Raw genomic sequence first — 22,544 nt, 5'->3', positions numbered from 1 at the left:
TGAGAATTTTCCTAGTGTTTATTAATCTTCGATTAATATGTGTTTTTTCTTGGGTATGTTTTTTTTTTTTTTAGATTTGGTTAATGATTTTGCAAAAACAGATTAAAAAATTAATGTAATATTTGCTCATTCATAAGGTCATTACAAACCAATAGCGAAAATGTGGACATTCACGAATGCCTAAACACATTGATCAATATTTCATAAATTTTTATAGATTTCATAAAAAAAGGCATTTAACTAACTTTTCGCGAAAACATTTTGCCATTATACAAAATAAATGGCAAACTCAACATTATCACTTTACCTTATATACTAATTGAAGATTTTTCTTTTTCTTGTCCTTTACATATTCTCTACTTTATAACCTCTGATTTAGTTTCCTATAAGCCCTCTTCTTGCTTATATTTTGATTCATCACTTTCAAAATATTTTAGAGCCTTTTCCACTTCTTCCATTTATCCAAGTAATTCTCGCACCTCGCTTCCCATTCTCTCTAACACCATAACTCCTTTCCAAATTTCCTTCCTCTTCTTCCCCTTCTTCAGAAGATCCTTGGAATCCATTAAGGAAGACCAAAATGGAACCCACCCTCCTGAGGCAGGAAGATGGACCCACTTATAGACAGGCAGAACAGACGACCACTGTCACTGTGGACGGCACCTTCATAAGGGTGACGGACACTAATAAGGTGCCAAAGGAGAGGTTCCAGGGAGTCCTGAGAGGACATATCCATTTGAGGGCTTCATGTTTACAATTGGGACTGGCAAAGAACAAATGAATAGTTAAACTCCAGAGACGTGTTGCTGTAATATACCCTTGGGTAGTATTCATACTATTCATTCATTACTGTGTGAGGATAGGAAGGGTTATGTAGATGATTTCAAGAAGAGATGACTATAATCTGGGGCTTCAGCAACATATCCATACACCAAAACTAAATTGGACTAACTTTGGTCTTAGGGGGATCTGGACACATACGGGTTAAGAGAGTTATATAAAAAAGGAACAAGTAGGAGACTTGTATATCTGTAACTAATTCCAAATAATAGAGTTATCAACTCAACCCCCTCTGCAAAAAAAAAAAAAAAAAAAAAACTTTAATAGCAACTAAATTACTAACAGAATCAGAATAATAAAAAATTTAGGTAATACCAGTTTCTGTGGTGTGGGATATGGGTTTAAAAGGGCATCATATAGATATCTATTTTAAAAACCCTACAACTGAAATGATATAGCAGGTTCTTCAGAAAATTGTACTATTACTAAATTAGCTCCTTACATATTGCACTAATAAGATTAAAATAAAGCTAATGGCTTTTTTTTGAAGGATCTGGGCACTGGAGTTTCCAAGGAAGAGAGATCTGTATCTGTGGTTAATTACGAAAGAAAATGTTGGAATAGCCCGAGATGATCACCAATATGAAACAAAATACAGAAAATCTTATTTTTTACGCTAATATGAAACAAAAAAAAGAAAATGTTTTTATGAACTAATATGGAACAAAATAAGAATAATAGGTTATCTTTATGCACTAATATGGAACAAAATAAAAAGAAAATGTTATCTTTATGCACTAATATGGAACAAAATAAAAAGAAAATGTTATCTTTATGCACTAATATGGAACAAAATAAAAAGAAAATGTTATTTTTATGCACTTATATGGAACAAAATAAAAAGAAAATGTAATTTTTATGCACTTATATGGAACAAAATAAAAAGAAAATAGTTATTTTTATGCATTAATATGGACCAAAATAATAATTAAATGTTTTTATGCTTTAACATGAAAAAAATCATACACTAACAGGGAATAGATTAATAAGGAAATATTTTTATGTATTAATATAAAAAATAAAAATTTTATGCTGTAAATGGAACAGGGTAAAAAATAAATTTTATTTTTCATGCTTTAACATGGAACTAAAAAATAACATTTATTTTTATGCACTAATGTCGAACAACATAAAAAGGAAATATTTTTACTCACTAACATGGAACACAATATAAAATAATCTTAATTTTGTATAGACGAATAGCTATTGTGATTCACTGGGGAAGAGGCCGAGAAGGGATATGCAATAGTGGTTAATTCATAACGACAACTCTGATATAGGACAGTTTGCAACAATAGGGTACAGAAAGGCCTTCTGGGAATCTATATGGAAATGGGTTCTTGGGGGGGGGGGGGGAGAGGAGAGTCTTGTCTCTGAAGATAACTCGAACCCTAAAGACTTGGAATAACCAACGAGTGTTATCAGGAACATCGACGACACCTAGATTATCCCGCTTAAGGACCAATCAATAATCGTCTCTTGTTTGATTCCAAACACATTCACGCCTTCTGATTGGACGTCACATTGTTGACATACTCGAGAAGGCGATGCTAGAGTGTAATCTTGGAGGTCCAGGTGATGTGTTCTGAATGTAATATTTATACTGGGTGGACCCAGCAGGCGTGTGTTTGGGTACGTCTTGTATTATGGCCAGACAAGGGTCAGGAACAGCCAAGAAGGGACTCTGTTGGATATGTGTCATGGGGAATATTAGGACTATTTTAAAATGGGGGGTGGGGGGGGGTGGAGGGGGGGTGGTGGTTGCTCCCCCCAGTGCTTTCTTCAGCATGTGTGTCTGCGCGAGTAAATGAAACAAAATGAACTTTCCTTCCTGTACACAATGAATTAAGTGTATAAAGATGGATATATTATAGTTCATAATTATGTATAAAATAGGTACATTATAGAAATAAAATGAAGTCTTAATTCAATTATTTTTCCTCCTTATCTCCCGTATACAATGAAGACTAAGTGTCTGTATATATATATATATATATATATATATATATATATATATATATATATATATATATATATATATATATATATATATATATATATATATTTCTTTCTGGTCACGAATAGCGGCAAGACATACAACTATACGGTCTCTCCCCTTCCCTCGGGTAGAGGGAGAGGGCTTGTCATACCCGGGTGAGAGGGGGTTAGTAAGGAGGAGGGGATGGGAAAGGTTGAATATGTATATGCAAATCTATTTAAATATTTAGCTGTCATCTTTGGCGGGTCGCCTACACTAGCATTCTGTATTCTGCCAAACAAGTTATTTCACGTGAATTTCATCATTTTTTTCCCATCCGTTTTCAATAATTTTTTCCCAGGTAATTTCCCATTTCATTTGTCGCTCCTGTTCTCACATTCATTCTCTTTTATTCTCGGCCATTGGACCTTTTTCCTAGGCGAGAATTCTTTAGAAAAAGTTATTATACTTTTTCACAACTTTAAATGAATTATTTTTTTTATATATATACGCGTTTAATTGTTAGTATTTTAGTCCAGGCGAATCTATACCTGGTAGATTTCTTATAAATCTGTCTGCTAATTCTAATTAATATGAGATTTCCTCAAATCCAATCGGCAAAAATATAAGTAATTATACATTGCCATTTTTAAAGTAACTTATTAACCATTGGAAATAATATTTACACTGTTAAAAAACCGTAATTTTAATCGGATATTCAACGTAAAAATATACTGTTCTCAACCGTATTTTAGTAAAATACAGGCGACCGTAATTTTACCATACTTTGTTATTATCTTTTACGGGTTGGTGACCGTAATATCCCTCCTTTACGTGAATATATCCATTTTTGAAACAGGAAATGCCTGGCAACATTTATTCCAGGATTTTTAGTTATTTTACGGCATATTTTTAACAGTGCACGCAGACAACATCAATTGATACATATTTTTATATACATGTAAAATGGAGGTAAAAAAAAAGGTAAAATCCTGAAATAAATGTTGACAGACATTTACCGTTTTAAAACTGGACATATTGATATAAAGGAGTGATATTACTGTCACCAGCCTGTATTAGATGATAAAGTAGGATAAAATTACGGTCACCTGTATTTTACTGAAATATGGCAAAGAACAGTATATTCTTTTACGGAGAATTTCCTATTATAATTACGGTTCTTTTTTTTTAGCATAGTTAATTTAATTTTTATCCTGAGAAGTAGATTTATCAAATTTTGGTGCATTTTTTGTGGGATTTGCATACAAATCTATAACCTACCTCCTAACAAGAGGATAAAGGTGTAACACTCAAAATTGTTGTTATAATTATTATTACTTACTAAGTTACAACCCTAGTTGGAAAAGCAGGATGCTATAAGCCCAGGGACCCCAACAGGGAACAGAACAGTGGGGAGAAGAAACAAGGAAAACAAATATTTTAAGTACAGCAGCAGCATTAAAATAAATATATTCTATTTATACTATAAAAACTTTAACAAAAAAGGTAAAGAGAAATTATATAGAATAGTGTGCTCGAGTGTACCCTCAACCCCGAGAACTCTACTCCAAGACAATAGAAGATTATGGTACAGAGGCTATGGCACTACCCAAGACTAGAGAGCAATGGTTTGATTTGGGATTATCCTTCTCCTAGATGAGCTGCTTACCATAGCCAAGGAATCTCTTCTACCCTTACCAAGAGGAAAGGGTCCACTGAACAATTACAGTGCAGTAGTTAACCCCTTGGGTGAAGAAGAATTGTTTGATAATCTCAGTGTTGTCAGGTGTATGAGGGGAGAGGAGAATTTGTAAAAAATTTTCCAGACTATTTGGAGTGTGTGTAGGCAAAGGGAAAATTAACTGTAATTAGAGAAAAGGATCCAATGTAGTACTGTCTGCCCAGTCAAAGGACCTCATACCTCTCCAGCGGTAGTATCTCAACGGGTGGCTGGTGCCTTGGTCAACCTACTACTCATTACTTACTTGTTTACTTGTTTTGGGTTTAAATCCAACCCTCCACTGAAGTCGAGTGAACTACTTTTCGGGCGGGTCCATATCGATCATCTAACGAAACATTTTCATTATAACTTATACAATTCTCTGATTGTAGCATCTTCCAAATCATATTAGCCTCACTCTTTTATTCTTTCCTTTTTATTGACCTCGATATGGAAAAATCTTTAATAACTTTTACCTATCATTTTAACTATCTTCCCCTAATAAAGATTATGATGGTTGGTGATGGGAGATTTTCCTCTGGTCGTTCTCACAACAAAGCAACCTAGTATGGGTGTCCCTGACTAGTACAGGTTTGCTAATCATAGCGATACACAAACCCAACTTGCTTGCTTGTCTTTAGAATCGAAGTTTGAAGAAAGATTGAAAAAATCAAATCAGGTTAAGTAAAATTTGGACATCAAATTTCCTGAAATTACATAAAAATCAGGCTATATAACAGTTTACTGAGATCGGTGTTACTGTATGAACATGAGTCATGATATGAAAATGAAACAAAACCCTCAGAAGAGCACTGGGAGTTGAATGGCAGGACAGGGTTAGAAATGAACCTAGAAGAGAGATTACTCAAGTGTCAAGTGTGGGCGAGATCATGGTGAAGGGTAGATGGAGATGGTTTGGACATGTTCTTTGCACTCCCTGAGAGATTAGTTCTCCAAAGCTTCAACCGGACCCCACAAGGCACTAGAAGAGTTGAAAGACCCAGGCCTATATGGCTGACACTACTATGAAGCGTGAAGTAGGAGAGGATGAATGGAGAAGTATTGATTTAAAAGCTCAAGACAGAGGCGACTGGCGAAGTTTGGCTGAGGCCCTTTGCGGCAATGATGATGATGATGAGGATGAAATTATCCCCATAATTATACTCATATATCACCCGGAAATCAAACATTTGCATGACAACGTTAAAGGTTCTCAATAATATATCAACACATTTTCCCTCAAGAAACGTTAAATTTTTCAATCTCTCTCAACCGCAAACAAAATCACATTTTATATTTAAGCTCCAAAAAAATTTATTCATTGAATGCACATTACTCGAAAAAAAAACTGCATATTCATTTTTCACTGAATCATAAAAATAGCCTTATATTTCCACATAATGTAGAATATCTTTAAATAGTTCATTATTCAAATCATTTCATTATGCTCACGAAGACAAATGCAGTAAACCTTTCAACAATATATTTTTTACCACAATTTTACACCCAAATGTATAATTTCCAAAGCTCATGTTCGCATTCACCCGACCCAAGTATCATTATTTTCACACAATATATAATTTACAATTCTATTTTTATTCCCAAACAAAAAACCACACTTTGTAAAACTCTTTAATCCATTCCCTTTGACCAAAATGAAAATCCAAAGCGAACGCCAGACTCCTTTCACTGGAATATCAAAATTTTCACCAACAATCGTGAAACTAGACAACACAAATTCCACACTCGAAGTTTGCATTGAATCTGGCTTCAACCAAATTTTCTCTTATCACAGAACAAATCCACGAAATTTACCCGTCAAAAGGACCTCTCTCCCGTTCCACCCAGTTCAAAAAGACGCGTATGTATGCAGTGCGGAATGCATTCCCACGCATTACGCACACGTACGCAATACATTTGCACGCATTACACAATACATATGCGATGCATTCACACGCATTATGCATTAAGTACGCATTACGCAACACATAGGAAATGCATTTGCACACATTATGCAACGCGTACGCAATGCGAGCGAAGTTCACCTTTGAAAGGACACCCGGTCATTCTGCATGCAAATCCAATTCTGAAGGTAAACCAGGGTAGACCATTCACTCGAGCCTCCACTCAATCTTGCACGTCCGTCAGCCTTTGCATAACTCGTCCTGGGTCAAAACAGATTGACCTTTTGAGTCCAACACCCTCGATGAGGCGTCTCACAAAGGCATCCTAGGAAGTGCTTTCTCTATCATTGGATTGTTTGATGGCTTTTGGTGTTTGTATTTATAAGATATATATTATATATTATATATATTATATTACATATATATATATATATATATATATATATATATATATATATATATATATATAGATATATCTATATATATATATATATATATATATATATATATATATATATATATATATATATATATATATATATATATATATATATATATATATACACACAAACACATACATACTAATGTACGCAACCCATCAAAATGGACGCCTAATTATCTAGATAGATTTCCACATACACGCACAAGAGCACGTGCACACAGATTCAACCCCTTCCATCCCCTCCACCTTTCCTAACTACACCACGGCAGTTGTGGTTTCCGAGTATACTCTCGAGGCACTCGCTCTCACCTGGGTATGAAAAATTTCTCCCCCTTACTAGAGAGATAGAGAAACCGAATAGTTATACGTCTGGCAAGGCGGTTCAGCGTGACAAGAAAGATATACATTTTGAACTATATTTTCGTCCAATGGTAATCATGCTTTTGAATGAGAGTGAGCCATCGATTATTTTATTCAAATTATAATCCCAGACACCTAGAATCTCTTGACATTAATTATCTATCCCCAATTCCAAAATCCCTCAACTATTTGTGCTTCTTTACTTGTTGCTTAATAATTCATTTCGCATAGTTTTTTTCTATGTTGTGAATAATCTATAGTTAGGCACTAACTTTTAATTTTTAGTCTGTTGCTTGAATTTACTGACCAAGTTCCGTGTTTGTGTTGTGATATATATTTTTTGGCATATTTCTTGTCAGTTTTTGTTGTTTGTATTTATTCTAGTTCCTATAATAGACATTTTGCCCTAGTGTATTGTAATTTATATAGTTTAAGTTTTGTTGCTTATCATTATTCTTGTATACACTAAAGTTTTATTCTAAGATTTTACGAATCGATGTATATCTTTTCGTCAATGTCAATGATTTTTATCCTTAATGAAGGCGTAGATGATTTACCGAAAGCTTGTTTTTCTTAATAAATGTAGTTAAAAAAGGTAAGTTTCTGCTTCCATGGCCTTCCATCTAAATATCATGCTTTCTCTAATCGAAAATACCTTTCTTTACTCACACACACACACACACAAACACAGGCACACACACACACACACACACACATATATATATATATATATATATATATATATATATATATATATATATATATATATGCTGTCATCGAATTTAACCTTTATTTTCAGTGCAAATAAACCATTCCCAAAGGACACAAGTTTTGTGCTTTTTTGAAGAAAAAGCACAAAACATGATTATTTAACACTTTTGAGATTAGCAAATGGGTACAGACCCTAACAAACCCACCTAACCTAACCTAGTAGTTCCCGAGTCACAACCCATACTTAGGGTGTAATCACCCCCTTTCCAGGTCACATAACTGAATTATTTAACACTTTTGAAATTTGTAAAAGGGTACAGAACCTAACAAACTCCCCTAACCTTGTAGTTCCCAAGTCACAACTCCCAGCCGGGGGACAATCACCCCGGAATCCCCTTCCAGGTCACAAAACGTAATTTTTCAACACTTTTCAGGTTTGTAAAAGGGTACACAGCCTAACAAACCCACCTAACCTAACTTAGTAATTACATTGTCACAGCTCCTAGCCGGGGGACAATCACCCCGGAACCCCTTCACAGGTCTTCTTCTTTGTCTGCATAACGTAATTATTCAACACTTTTGAGATTTGTAAAAGTGTACAGAACCTAACAAACTCACCTAACCTAACCTAGTAGTTCTCAGGTCACAACTCCTAGCCGGGGGACAATCACCCCTGAACCCTTTCCCAGATCGCAAAACGTAATTATTCAACGCTTATGAAATTTATAAAAGGGTGCACAATCTAACAAACCAACCAAACCTAACCTAGTAGTTCTTATGTCATAACTCCTAGCCGGGGGACAATCACCCCGGAACCCCTTCACAGGTCACAAAACGTAATTATCTAACACTTCTGAGATTTGTTAAAGGGTACACAACCCCATAAACCAACCTAACCTAACCTAGTAGTTCCCAGGACACAAACCTTAGCCAGAGGGCAATCACTCGTAACCCCTTACCCAGGTCACAAAACATAATTATTCATTACTTTTGAGATTTGTAAAAGGGTACAGAACCTAACAAACTCACCTAACTAAACCTAGTAGTTCCCAGTCAGAGCCCCTAGCTTATTGGCAATCACACTGTATCCCCGTTTCAGGTAACAAATCTTAATTATTTAACACTTTTGAGATTTCTAAAAAGGTACACAACCTAACAAACCAACCGACCCTAGTTCCCAGGTCACAACCCCTACCCTGGGGGCAATCACCCAGTACCCCCTTCCCCAGGTCACAAAACTTAATTATTTAATACGTTTGAGATTTGTAAAAGGGTACAGAACCTAACAAAACCCACCTAACCTAACCTAGTAGTTCCCAGGTCACAACTCCTAGCCTGGGGACAATCACCCTGAACCTCCCTTTCCAGGTCAAATAACGTAATTCAACACTTTTAGGATTTGTAAAAGGGTACAGAACCCAAGAACCTCACCTAACCTGGTAGTTCATATGTCACAATTCCTAGCCGGGGACAATCACCTTGAACTCTACTTTCCAGGTCACATAACGTAATTATTTAACAGTTTTGAGATATGTAAAAGGGTACAGAACCTAACAAACCCACCTAAACATAACATAGTAGTTCCCAGGTCACAACTCATAGTTGGGGACCAGGCCCCCAGACCCCTCTTCTCAGGTCACAAACCTTCCCAGATCACAAACTAAAAGTAAATCACAAATAAATCCTTACCTTATCATTGACACCTGCGTCTCTCTTTTTTCATCTTAGCAATCTTTACAGAACTGTTGCAGTAGGAATTGTGCTGGTTTTTCCTCAAAGCTAAGTCAGAATCGCACTTGGGACACTTTTAACCGTTGAGGGATAACACAATGAGCTTTTAGAAATATATTCACTACACCTGGAGTACCATAAAACTTGGCTATAGCATCGAATTAGCCAAAATAGTAGCCATTACACGTAACGTAGCTATAAAGAACTGAAGTGTTGTTGGAGAAAACGGGATATGTCAAAGAACTGCCTAGATTCACACTCCAGTGTACAGAAGTGCCCAAATATAGTAAGCTTTGTCACATGGTATGCACGATAGGAGAATGATGAATGTGAGCAGTAAGTATAAACTCGTCAAGGAGCAACAAGTATGCGGGCTTGTATGCAGAAGTATAAACTTGTAATCACGCAAGAAACCATGCACAAAGGCACAAACAGGTGCAGAAATATCTGACTTGCAAAATGTAAACAAAAGACTGAAATAAACATTTAAGGGGAAGAGGATCCCCATATTTTGAGCAATTTTTTATAGACTTATTGTGTCCCACAGAATAATATATAGAGAAGATAAGGTTACTTTTACCATTATTTATAGATGCGCCGGTAAATTTTCAACATCCAAAACACCCGGTTTCCACTGGGTGGCCCCCATTACCGCAGGATATATTAGGGTATATCTTTGTGAGGGAACTAAAGATCATTTTCAAAGAAAATGGAAGCTTTTCTATACATACCCCAATTTTTTTTTTTATCAGTAAAGTGTGTCCCGTGTTTTTCTATAATATTACCCATATGTAAGAATGTATGTATGTATGTATCTTTTTGAATAGGGTTACCCTAACGTGGTGAAAGGGTTTGCGTATCACCATGAAAAGCAAATCTCTACTAGGTTAGTTTACTGTGAGCGATCGGACGAAAATTTCCCATCACCACTTATCCGCACTAGCCAGCTAGATGAAAATTGTCCAAACACCAGACTTGGCAAGTTCGAGGGCTTTGTTCTCCAGTGGATTAGAAACAGCTGCATTTGTTGTTGTTGTTGTTGTATGCTGTATATTTTTACCCGACAACTAATTTCCAAATTAGGAAATTGAACTAAAACCTGGTCTTATGATGAGTACGCCAATATAACCTAACTTCGTTACCTCAAATTACTAAAATCCCCTGGATTTACTGGAATCCCCTTGAAAATTACCGAAATCCCCTACAATATCACTGGAAATCCTTAGAAATCGATAAATAATATGGGTTTTTATTAAAATAAATTATTTTTATGTTTTTAGCATTTGTATTTTTTGTATATTTGTAGGTAGAACCTTGGCTAGGGGTTGTGACCTGGGAAGGTCTGTGACCTGGGAAGGTTTGTGACCTGGGAAAGGGGTCCGGGGGCTTGCCTCCGGCTAGGGGCTGTGACCTGGGAAGGGGGTCCGGGGGTTTGTCCCCGGCTGGGGTTGTGACCAGAGAACTACTAGGTTAGGTTAGGTGGGTTTGTTAGGTTCTGTACCCTTTTGTACCCTTTTATATATTGTGTAAAGGGTATATAGAAAAATGCTTTAAAATACACATTTTATTTAACTAATTTACTAAAAAATAATGTAAATGAATAAAAACACATTATTTATCGATTTCTAAGGGTTTGCAGTGATATTGTAGGGTATTTCGGTAATTTTCAAGGGGATTCCAGTATTTACCTGGAGATTCCAGTAAATCCGGGCGATTCCAGTAATTCGTGGTACCCACCTAACTTAGCTTGTATATTACGTTGTATTTATTACTTGGGTATCCAAAAACTCAGATTTGCTGTTTAAATACTCTTTTATAATCCCCTTAGTGGAATATAAATTGGCATAATACTTGCAACATGGCCCGAAATTCCTATTAAATTGCAAATACTCTTATAAGCAGCTGACACATTAGCATATGAAGGGATTTCTACCTTGTATCTCGAACCGGGATACACAATGTTGCAAGCAGTAACAGAATTAATCACTAACTGACCGACTATACTGACGCTTTCCAACGACACTGAAGAGATATCAGCAAAAAAAAACATAAATAAACCATTCGTTCGAGTTTCACACTATTGTAACAAGTTGTTACAGTAGCAATTCAAAACTAAATTGGTTTACACAATTATCTTAAAACTTATTCTTATATAATCATTATGTGCTTGCATTTTATAAACACTTGTCGTAATCCATGACAACATATGAGAGAGAGAGAGAGAGAGAGAGAGAGAGAGAGAGAGAGAGAGAGAGAGAGAGAAAAAAGAGCTGGATATGTGTGAGAGGAAGGAGAGTGACACGCTAGGTATGTCAGTTGGATTCTGTTAATCGAGTTGTTGATGTTTCAACAGCTACACACGGGAATCAATAGTCTCTCTCTCTCTCTCTCTCTCTCTCTCTCTCTCTCTCTCTCTCTCTCTCTCTCTCTCTCTCTCTCTTTTACGTTTAGTCGTTATTCTAATTCTTCTCTCCTTTACTCTCTTTCTCACATTTCTTGTTATCAAATTGAAATATAGCCTCTCTCTCGTTGTGTCAATTTTCCAACTGTATTTCTATACAAGGATACTATCTATTTTTCTAAAAAATTGATAATAACCTTAGTTTAACTTAATAATTTTTGGTGTTTCTCTCTACATAATGTTATATTATTATGTACTAGCTAGGAAATCAGTAAAAATAAAATCATATATAGCTTCTACTACAAACATACTGGTGCCAAGAAACATGTAAAACATACACACACACACACACACACACACACACATATATATATATATATATATATATATATATGTATATATATATATATATATATATATATATATATATATATATATATATATATATATATATATATATATATTTATATATATGTATATATATACACACATACATATATGTATATGTATATGCATATACATATATGTATATATATATATATATATATATATATATATATATATATATATATATATTGCCTATATATAATTATATTTATATATGTATATACTGAATGATTAATCTCAACATATGCACATCTCTCTCTCTCTCTCTCTCTCTCTCTCTCTCTCTCTCTCTCTCTCTCTCTCTCTCTCTCTCACCAATTCTTATATTAATAAATATGACCCCAGATCGAATCAGAAGACGTCTTGGGTTACATCAGACCCAATTACAAGTCTCTTGGCAATACCTAACTGAGTTAACAAAATATCACACCAAGGACTAGATGATGTGATGCTGTAGATGCTCTGTTTCATCTCCCAATGGATCATCGCATCTCTATGGCTGATTCCTTACAGTTATTATTATTATTATTATTATTATTATTATTATTATTATTATTATTATTATTATCCAAGCTACATCCCTAGTTGGAAAAGCAAGATGCTATAAGCCCAAGGGCTCCAACAGGGAAAAATAGCCGAGTGAGGAAAGGAAAAAAGGAAATAAAAGGATATAAGAAGTAATGAACAATTAAAGTAAAATATTTTCAAATTATTAACATCCTAATAACAGATATTTCATATAGAAATTATGAGGAGAGACTTAACTTAGCCTGTTCAACATGAAAACCTTCACAGCAGGTTTGAAGTTCTGAACCACCAACAGAAAAAAGAGGAAAATCTGTGAGAAATTAATAACCGCTAAAAGAATCATACTTAACTGGTTGACAAAATAATAAAGAGGGAAAAGATTGACATGTAATTGGCTACCCAAAAAAGTTTATCTTATCCCTGATAATATGTAAGAACTAGAAAGGCACTCTGAGAGTGCAGACCTCCGTCACGGCAGCTTATTTCTCGAACCCACCTTGCTTTTCCCAGAATGAATTTAGACAGTAGGCGTATTTGCAGTCTATGACCACCATGTGAGAATTTCGGGTTAAGGGTAGGGTTAATTCGGTCATCCTTTTGCTCGACCTTCACCTTTGACCAACTAAAACTTTCAAAATTAAATCACTTTCACGTCTCAACATAACAATTAACCCCTGAAAATTTCACTACTCTATAAGTAAGATTATGGCCAGGAAGTTATTCACAAAACAAACAAATAGACAAACATGGGCGAAAATATAACCTCCTCCCAATTTCGTTGGTGGAAGTAATTAATTTCTTACAGAAAACAGTTGATAACGTTAAACGTCTTATGAGGATAAAGGCAACGTTTTGCTTGATTGTTGTTTGAAAGATTGACCTTTTAAGTCTAGATCTAATACCTTTTTGCTTGACAAGACATCGGGTCCCACAATGACCTCTATTTCAAGATGCAGAATAATGACTTGAAAGGGTTCTGTGATGGTGATCAGCCTTGATAACTAGCTGATATATTCATGTAGACAGAATTCCACTGACCAGCTGATATATTAGTGCAGTCAGAATTTCACCGAATAGCTGATGTATTTCTGCAGTCAGAATTTCATTAACCAGCTGATATACTCATGCATTCAGAATTTCAATGACTAGCTGATATGTTTGTGCAGTCAGTATTTCACTGACCTGCTGATATATTAGTGCAGTAGGAATTTCACTGACTAGCTGATATCTTTGTGCAGTCAGAATTTCACTGACCAGCTGATGTATTAGTGCAGTAAGAATTTCATTGACTACCTGATATATTTCTGCAGTCAGAATTTCACTGACCAGCTGATATTCTTGTGCAGTTAGAATTTCACTGAATAGCTGATATATTCGTGCAGTCAGAATTTCACTGACCAGCTGATATATTCATGTAGTTCGAATTTCACTGACCAGCTGATATATCCATACAGTCAGAATTTCACTAACCAGCAGAAATATTCATATTTTCAATCTGAATGATGAATGCAAATTCTAAAATCGTCCTTTTGTTCAGACACAACTGCTGTAAAAAAATCCGCTCTCAGTCTCATTCCAGTTATAGCTTCGATCTTTTTGCCACTGTTTTCCACTATTCTTTGAGAAATAGATCCAACAGTTTCTACGACATGAATTCATGTTGAAATTATTACACTGCAGGATTTTAAACACCGAAATCGGGTTCTTTTTCATTTGAATATAGATTGACTTTGTTTTGGGATATTAAAAGTAAAGGATTAATTGGATTTGAAATGTTCAATAATATTTTTTTCAATATACAATAACTCTATTTGTAATAAAACTCTACAAGGTTATCAAATGAATAACCTTTATAGTACTGAGTATGGATACCATAATGTGGTGAAATGGTTTGTGTAATGCCATGATCGAGGAAGCTGCATTGGTCAGGGCCACCCATACTAAGTAGGTTTGCTGAGGGCGATCAGACTAGTCTCCAGCCATCACCAGTCTGCAGATGATGAAAATTGGCTAAACTCCAGACATGAATAGAGACACGACCGAGGCCTTTATCTTACAATGGACTAGAAACGACTGTTTTGTAGTTGTTGTTGTTGTTGTTGTTGTTGTTGTTGTTGTTGTTGTTGTTGTTGTACTGTATATCTAGTTCCGCCAATCTTTGGTGCATTGTATCAAATGTCTTTTCTAAACTGCGTGGTCTAAGAGAAAGACTTTAGCCAAACGTGGACTTTAAAGCAACGTCATAAACTCGAGATGTGAATAGTAGTATCTACAGCTGCTGATTTCATATATACATTATACGCCTATTTTGTAAGTTTTCTTATGACGGAAGTGTCTATGAATCAACCATCCTTTTCCTTATCCGTTTCAAATATGATAGTTTAAATCCTTGTATTTACAATTAGTTTTTTTACCCATATCTATCATCCTAAACCACAGAAATGTCAATACTCCAGGACAGATAGAGATTCAAAGTTTAAAGGTCACTCATGAATGGCAGAGACATGGAACAGTGACTATGCCCTAGAGATTGACTTTCCACCCCAGCAAGGACCAGGGAGGGCCAGACAACGGCTTCTGATGACTCAGCAGGTAGACCTATAGGCTCCCCAAAAATCTCCATCTTAAGTTGACAGGGATGGTGAGGTTGCAGACAATGAGAAAAACTATTAATCTTGAGCGAATCACGAACTCCAGACCAGCAGATCACCAGGCAGGGACGTTTCCAATAGGCTACCAACAATGGATGGAATTATTTTTCTGTTGAAATATTCCATGAAAAGGTTCAATAACTATGGCTTAGAGATGGCTGCCAACACTAAATCCGAACCTTTGTTTACAAAAGTTAACAAAAACAATGATCTCTGCTTCGCTTTAATTTCCATAGTTATGAAAGAAAGACATTCAATCAGGACCTTCATAGACAAGTATTCACAGTCTATACTCAGACGTTTGATGTTCTTCGAGGATGAGTTTAGCTACTAAATATTTAATGAAGTCTTCTCTCTGTGTCATATGAGGAAATGAAAGTGTTTTTGAAGAAAGGGGATTACAGGTTCGTAAGTTCCTTTGATGTTTTACTGATGTAAGAATTCCTGATGAAAATGAAAACCCGTAGAGGGACACAATTCATGTCTATGGAAGGCCAAACAAATGTGTATATGTGTGTTTGTGTTATTGACCATAATCACTTCTCAGCTCCTCGAATTTAATGGACTTTTCAGACATGCTTGTTACTAATATGAATTCATTCAGTTGAGTGAAAATAAAAGGCTCTTGTTGCTTGAATCCTATCTGGATTACAGCTTAGTAGCTGTAAGCACATACATGTATATCAACAACAACAACAACAACAACAACAAACAAAGCTGTTTCTAGACCACTGTATGACAAAGGCCTTAAACATGTCCTTACACATGTCTGAGATTTGGCTATTTTCATAATTGGTCACTGAGGATTGGTGATGATGGGAGATTTCCATTTCATTGCTCACAGCAAGCCAACCTAGTATGGGTGGCCCTGACAAGTAAGGTTTTGCTGATCATGTTGATACATAACACCATTCACCACTTTGAGGATATATATATATATATATATATATATATATATATATATATATATATATATATATATATATATATATATATATATATATATACACAAACACACACACACAAACACACAAACAAACACACACACACACACACACACATATATATATATATATATATATATATATATACATACATACATACATACATACATACATACATAAAATTCTCCTTCGATTCCCAACTGAAAAAGTAAATTCTGAACTATAAATGTCTCGACCAATATTTTTCAATTCAAACTTTCTCCCTTACGTAAAATATGATATTGGCGCTAAAACCCATACACCAGAGATTAAAAAAAAAAGAAAAAAAAAAAACTTTCTCTTTGTAGTTTTGCTTCAATTACTCTACATAGATCGAGCCAATCCTGGCTAACACCGCTGGATCTATTTTTTAAAGCAATGGAACTATAAATGCAAGTTTATAAAAAAAGGCTGGCTACTACATTATTTTTGTGCTTTGCTTTGTATTTAACAAATATCCTTTTATTCTTTATTTATTTATTTAATTTTTTTGCATTCTTTTGACCCTCGGTTTGGAAGATTATAACCAATCATAATGATAATAAAAATGAGGATAATAAATTTCATGATAAACATATGCAATTTAAAGGTTTCAAGGCCGCTCAAGAATGGCAGAGGCAAGGGACAGTGACATTGCCCTATCGTGCAGGACAATTGCCCTAGAGACTGACTTTATTTACGTATGCTCAGCGCCTAAGCCCCCTCTCCACCGAAGCTAGGACCAAGGAGGGCCTGGCAATGACTGCTGATCATTTACCAGATGGACTTATAAGCTCCCCTAAACGTCCCATCATTAGCCCACAAGGATGAATAGGTTGCAGCGACCAACGAAACTAACGAGGTTGAGGACTCGAACCACAGTCTGGCGTTCACCAGTCAGGGACGTTACCACATCGGCACCCGCAACCCATGCAATTGTAAAAATGCTAACATAGCCACATATACACTGAAATCATATTTATTTTGCTGTGATATTCATTAAAAGGCATCAAAGCTTTTTATCACGGGTAGTTCGGTAAAACGTAGAGAGTTGTATCAGAAAAAAGGACCCAAAATCTGTATTGCAAATTTAGTATGAGAGTGTAGCTGTTTTTCGAAATATGCAGGAAAAAAATTGTCTTTTTACTTAAAACTTTTTTATGTGAAACTTTTCACAAAATACGAAGTGACAAATCATAAAAAGTCATACATATACGGCCATGATAACTTCAGTAAAAAAAAAATGAGATTTTTTCCTACAAGATAAAAACCTGACTTTTATTTAACATTTGTGTTTTACTTCTCATTTCTGAGTGAGGATACCTTGACGTGTAGAGAGGGTTTGCGTATTATTATTATTATTATTATTATTATTATTATTATTATTATTATTATTATTATTATTATTATTATTATTATCATTTCTTGCTAAGCTACAACCCTAGTTGAAAAAGCAGGATGCTATAAGCCCAGGGGCTACAACAAGGAAAAAACCCAGTGTGGAAGGGAAACAAGGAAAAAATAAAATATTTTAAGAACAGTAACAATAGAATAAATATTTTCTATATAAAATACAAAACTAACAAAAAAAGAGGAAGAGAAATAAGATAGAATAGTGTGCCCGAGTGTACCCATATCAACAAAGCAACACTATAGTTAATTTTTTTAGTGAGGCAGATTTGTACTGACTCGCAGGTGTGCCATTTTAGCTCGGGAATAGTTTCCTAATAGCTGATTGGTCAGAAGTATTTTTGTCCGAATACTTCCGACCAATCAGCTATCAAGAAACTTTTCTGAGCTAAAAGGACAGACCTGCGAGTGGGTTGTTTTAATCTGCCTCACTAAAAAAAATTGACTATAGTCAGAGACACCCATACTAGGTTGGTTTGCTGAGAAATCAGACGAAAATCTCCCACTATCACCAATCCGTAGTTGGCCAAATTGGTGTTGAAAATTACCCAAACTTCAGACATAGATTGGCATGTTTGAGGCCTTTGTCCTGTAGTGGACTAGAAAAGGCTGCATTTGTTGATGCTATTTTTTACTTACTTCAGCCATGAAATCAATGGTCATCTTATTCTTTGCTTATACCTAATGTTTATTTCATGCATCATTCACCTTTCTTACTGAGTGCAGGCTTAAGTCTAAAGCTTTATCCTATTCATGAAACACTTGCTTATCATAAGGGCTTGAAATGAAAAATGGCGCACAGTATATGAAATGATAAGTTGGAAAACGACAATGGGTTTTTTAATTATTTCAGTTTTTCTCTGACGTTTTTTTTTTTACAGAGTATTTTTTCATCTTTAGGGGTATTTAAAGTTTATTGTTTATTAAGTTTCATAACAGAGAATTCACTGAAAACTAAGATGGTGTTCATGAAGTGACGAACTGAAACTGAACAATAGTCTTCTGTTTCTCCTTCGTTCCTCTGTTGTTCAGGAGTTAGGATGTGTTATCTAATGTTCATTTCAAACTCATTTAGGACTTATCTTATAAGAATGTTTATTTATAGGCATTGGGAACTGACATAATTACATATTTCCATCCTGTTCTTAATACTAGGCATACAGTTAGTTCTAATAATCAGGCCTTCTACATCATGAGGCTCAATACTACACAGTATTCTGGAAGTTTTATTCCAGCTGTGACCAAGTTGTGGAATGATCTTCCTAATCGGGTAGATGAATCATTAGAACTTCAAAATTTCACCCTAGCAGCTATTTTTTTTTTTTTATGTTGAACAGGCTGACATTAGTCTTTTTATAGTGTATATGTTAATTATCTGTTTTAAGGATATTTTAATTTTTCATTACTTCTTATATCGTTTATTCATTTCTTTCTTTCTTTTCCTCACTGGGCTATTTTTTCCTGTTGGAGCCCTTGGGCTTATAGCATCTAGCTTTTCCAACTAGGGTTGTAGCTTAGCTAATAATAATAATAATAATAATAATAATAATAATAATAATAATAATAATATTTAATATATTTCTGTTTTTCTTTCCTTGTGCATCCATGTAATTTACACATTTCCTGTTTGAAAAATTTCTATTGCTTATTTTAGCAATAAAGTTATGATTTAAAAAAAAATTCCCACACTGCCAACAAGGCTTCTAAGGATACTGGGGAAACATGAATCTATATATGCGGAGTTACAGTTTATTTCATGCTTGCATTCATCTCATTTATATCATACATCAATTCAAGACACTGATGGATAATACAAGAGCTTCATATTCGCAAAAAGTCAAACAAAAAATATGGCTTCGAAAGATTTGAGGAATATACTGGACAAATGCACGAACTGTATACCCGAAAATCTTCCTTACAGGATCATGGGCTCCGGAGATGATACACTGGAATGGACACACTACCATAAAATTGCTAGGAGACAAATAGATCCTCAAAGAAATGATAGACAGACTGGAAAAATCCCACTTGAATCCTACTTGCATTCACAAAATTGTGAGAAGAAAGTAGAGCCCCTAAGAAACGTCAAACAGACTGGGAAATTCAAATTAATAGTCAGACAGACTAAGGAAATCGACCTTCAAAAGGTCAAACTACCACAAAAATACTAGAAAACCGACATGACTCAGAGGAATAAAAATTGAAAATCCAATAAGGGAATATCATACAATTGTCAGAATACTAACATAGCCTTTGAAAAAAGACAAATATACTTTTAAAATCCTTTTTCAAAAAGATATATTATAAAACTCCTCAAAAAGTACTATGGTCTCGAACAACTAACCCATTAATGGGAATAAACCAACTTTGAGAGCACCGAGTATACAGAAATTGTCATGAAAATGACATAAGTTTGCAAGCAACAACGAGTATCGTGGAACCTCCAGCATGGAAAATACCATCACAAAATTGTCAGAAAAGAAAGCTGGCCTCCAAGAGGCAATCCCACAGAGGAAAAGAACTGCAAAGTGTTCTTCCACCAACACACTTTTATCAGATCATCCTTTTTGGGGAATTTGCCTAAGAAACTTATGCATTTGCTCCTGATATCTCGAGAGGAATTTCGAGGAAGAAGAAGAAGAAGCCGAAGGTGCCGAGAGAAGACACTGTTTATGTCCGGGAGTTTGTTGCAACAAGTTTATCTTCGCTGTCGTCTGGACTTCTCTGGCGCTTTCTGGAGATGGTGGGAGTACTTTTACACGATTATTATTATTACTAAAATAATTTCTCCGTTATAAAAACGTTCATATATAAGGAATGTCGGTAATACATTTTACCGGCAATCAAGTATATTATGAAATTTTAAAACAATTTACAAAGATAACTTATTCGGCCTTGAATGCTTAATGTTGAAGCAAAAACTAATAAATCCTAAATTATGCTTTTCTTAATATGATTACACCTTTCCCTCTCTCTCTCTCTCTCTCTCTCTCTCTCTCTCTCTCTCTCTCTCTCTCTCTCTCTCTCTCTCTCTCTCTCTCTCTTTTCAAATTGAGGTGTGGTTATTCTAAACCACCACGGTGGGAACCCACAGTTACCGGCTTCAGTCTACAATGGGATATGAAAAGGGTACTTTGCCTCACTTGAGAATCGAATCCCGGGTGGAATGATATCACTATTACTAGGCAACAAGGTCATATATATATATATATATATATATATATATATATATATATATATATATATATATATATATATATATATATATATATATATATATATTGTTAATGCACTATTCTTCTATTGCTTAACGTGAATGATGGAGAAACACAATTTTGACACGCACATATAGTTCTTATTTAGATCCATGACGTTAACATCGATATGGTTATATTGTTGGGCGTTTATACATGTAGACTTAACGCATGTAGCGTAACTTGAAGTGATGTGAAGTGACGTGATGTGGTTCAATTACTATGGATAAATGAAAAAGAAATCAACGTATGAATAATATGCTAATGTATACAAAATTATTAAGTTAAATAACTAAGACTGATAGAAACAATATGCAAAGCTTAATTAAGTAAATTATGCATGTATAACTGCTAATTACAAAAAGGTCATACACAAAGTCAATATAATTAAGGATCATCTAAAGGCATACGTTTTGTAACATCTAGGTTTACAAATGAGAAAAAATGAATCTGTTATTCCAAAACAGTATAATAGGCGTTTACTTACAATTGTGTTCCTATAACAAACGGTCCAAATATTCCTCAGTAAATACAAACTTTCGTTATATTCGTTCAGTTTGAAATCACTTTTAAAACTGATAAGTTTCCTCATTTGTTTACAGGAAGACACTGTAGATTACCATAAAGTTCACGTGACCGAGAACTATGCGTAAATTAGCTAAAACAACCCAACACCAAGTAAACAATTCATATGGCCGAGCATAGACTCGAACCAGCAAACTACCACACAGCAAACCTTAACATAAACCATCGTGATAAATAGACAACAAACATTACTTACAGTTAATCGTTGGGCATCAACACACACACACACACACACACACACACACACACATATATATATATATATATATATATATATATATATATATATATATATAAATTTATATATATATATATATATATATATATATATATATATATATATATATATATATATATATATATATATATATATATATATATTTGAGAGAGAGAGAGAGAGAGAGAGAGAGAGAGAGAGAGAGAGAGAGAGAGAGAGAGAGAGAGAGAGAGAGAGAGAATTGTTATGCAATCCAAATGCTTTGTCTAAGAGAAAGAGGAAGACAGAGGGTGGGGTATTGTGGGGGGGGGGGATGAAGATAGCTTGGATAAAGGGTCACTAATCGGAAGGAGCACCTCCTTCCCACCCCTGAGAGACCCTGTAGGAAAACAATTAAGATGAACACGATGACGAGGGCCTGCTTGCTGCTGGATGGATATAAATTGATATATAGGTAAGTATG

At 34.8% G+C, this 22,544-nt stretch overlaps 1 protein-coding gene across 1 annotated transcript in view; it reads right to left on the bottom strand.

The window, feature by feature from the left end:
* The window catches only part of LOC137619030 (uncharacterized), a gene marked incomplete at its 5' end in the record, with an annotated part of 117,374 nt that overhangs the window by 64,416 nt on the left and 30,414 nt on the right, over positions 1-22,544 (bottom strand). The window contains 3 exons of the mRNA XM_068349229.1: positions 953-969; positions 2,377-2,524; positions 7,141-7,220. Of these exons, the coding sequence (XP_068205330.1) occupies positions 953-969; positions 2,377-2,524; positions 7,141-7,220 (245 nt within the window). The remainder of the gene's footprint in view (positions 1-952; positions 970-2,376; positions 2,525-7,140; positions 7,221-22,544) is intronic.

Source organism: Palaemon carinicauda, chromosome 25 (genome assembly GCF_036898095.1).
Source record: "Palaemon carinicauda isolate YSFRI2023 chromosome 25, ASM3689809v2, whole genome shotgun sequence".
Taxonomy (NCBI): Eukaryota; Metazoa; Arthropoda; class Malacostraca; order Decapoda; family Palaemonidae; genus Palaemon; species Palaemon carinicauda.
The sequence above is the reverse complement of the archived record's forward strand: the minus strand, read 5'-3'. Positions and strand labels throughout refer to the sequence as shown.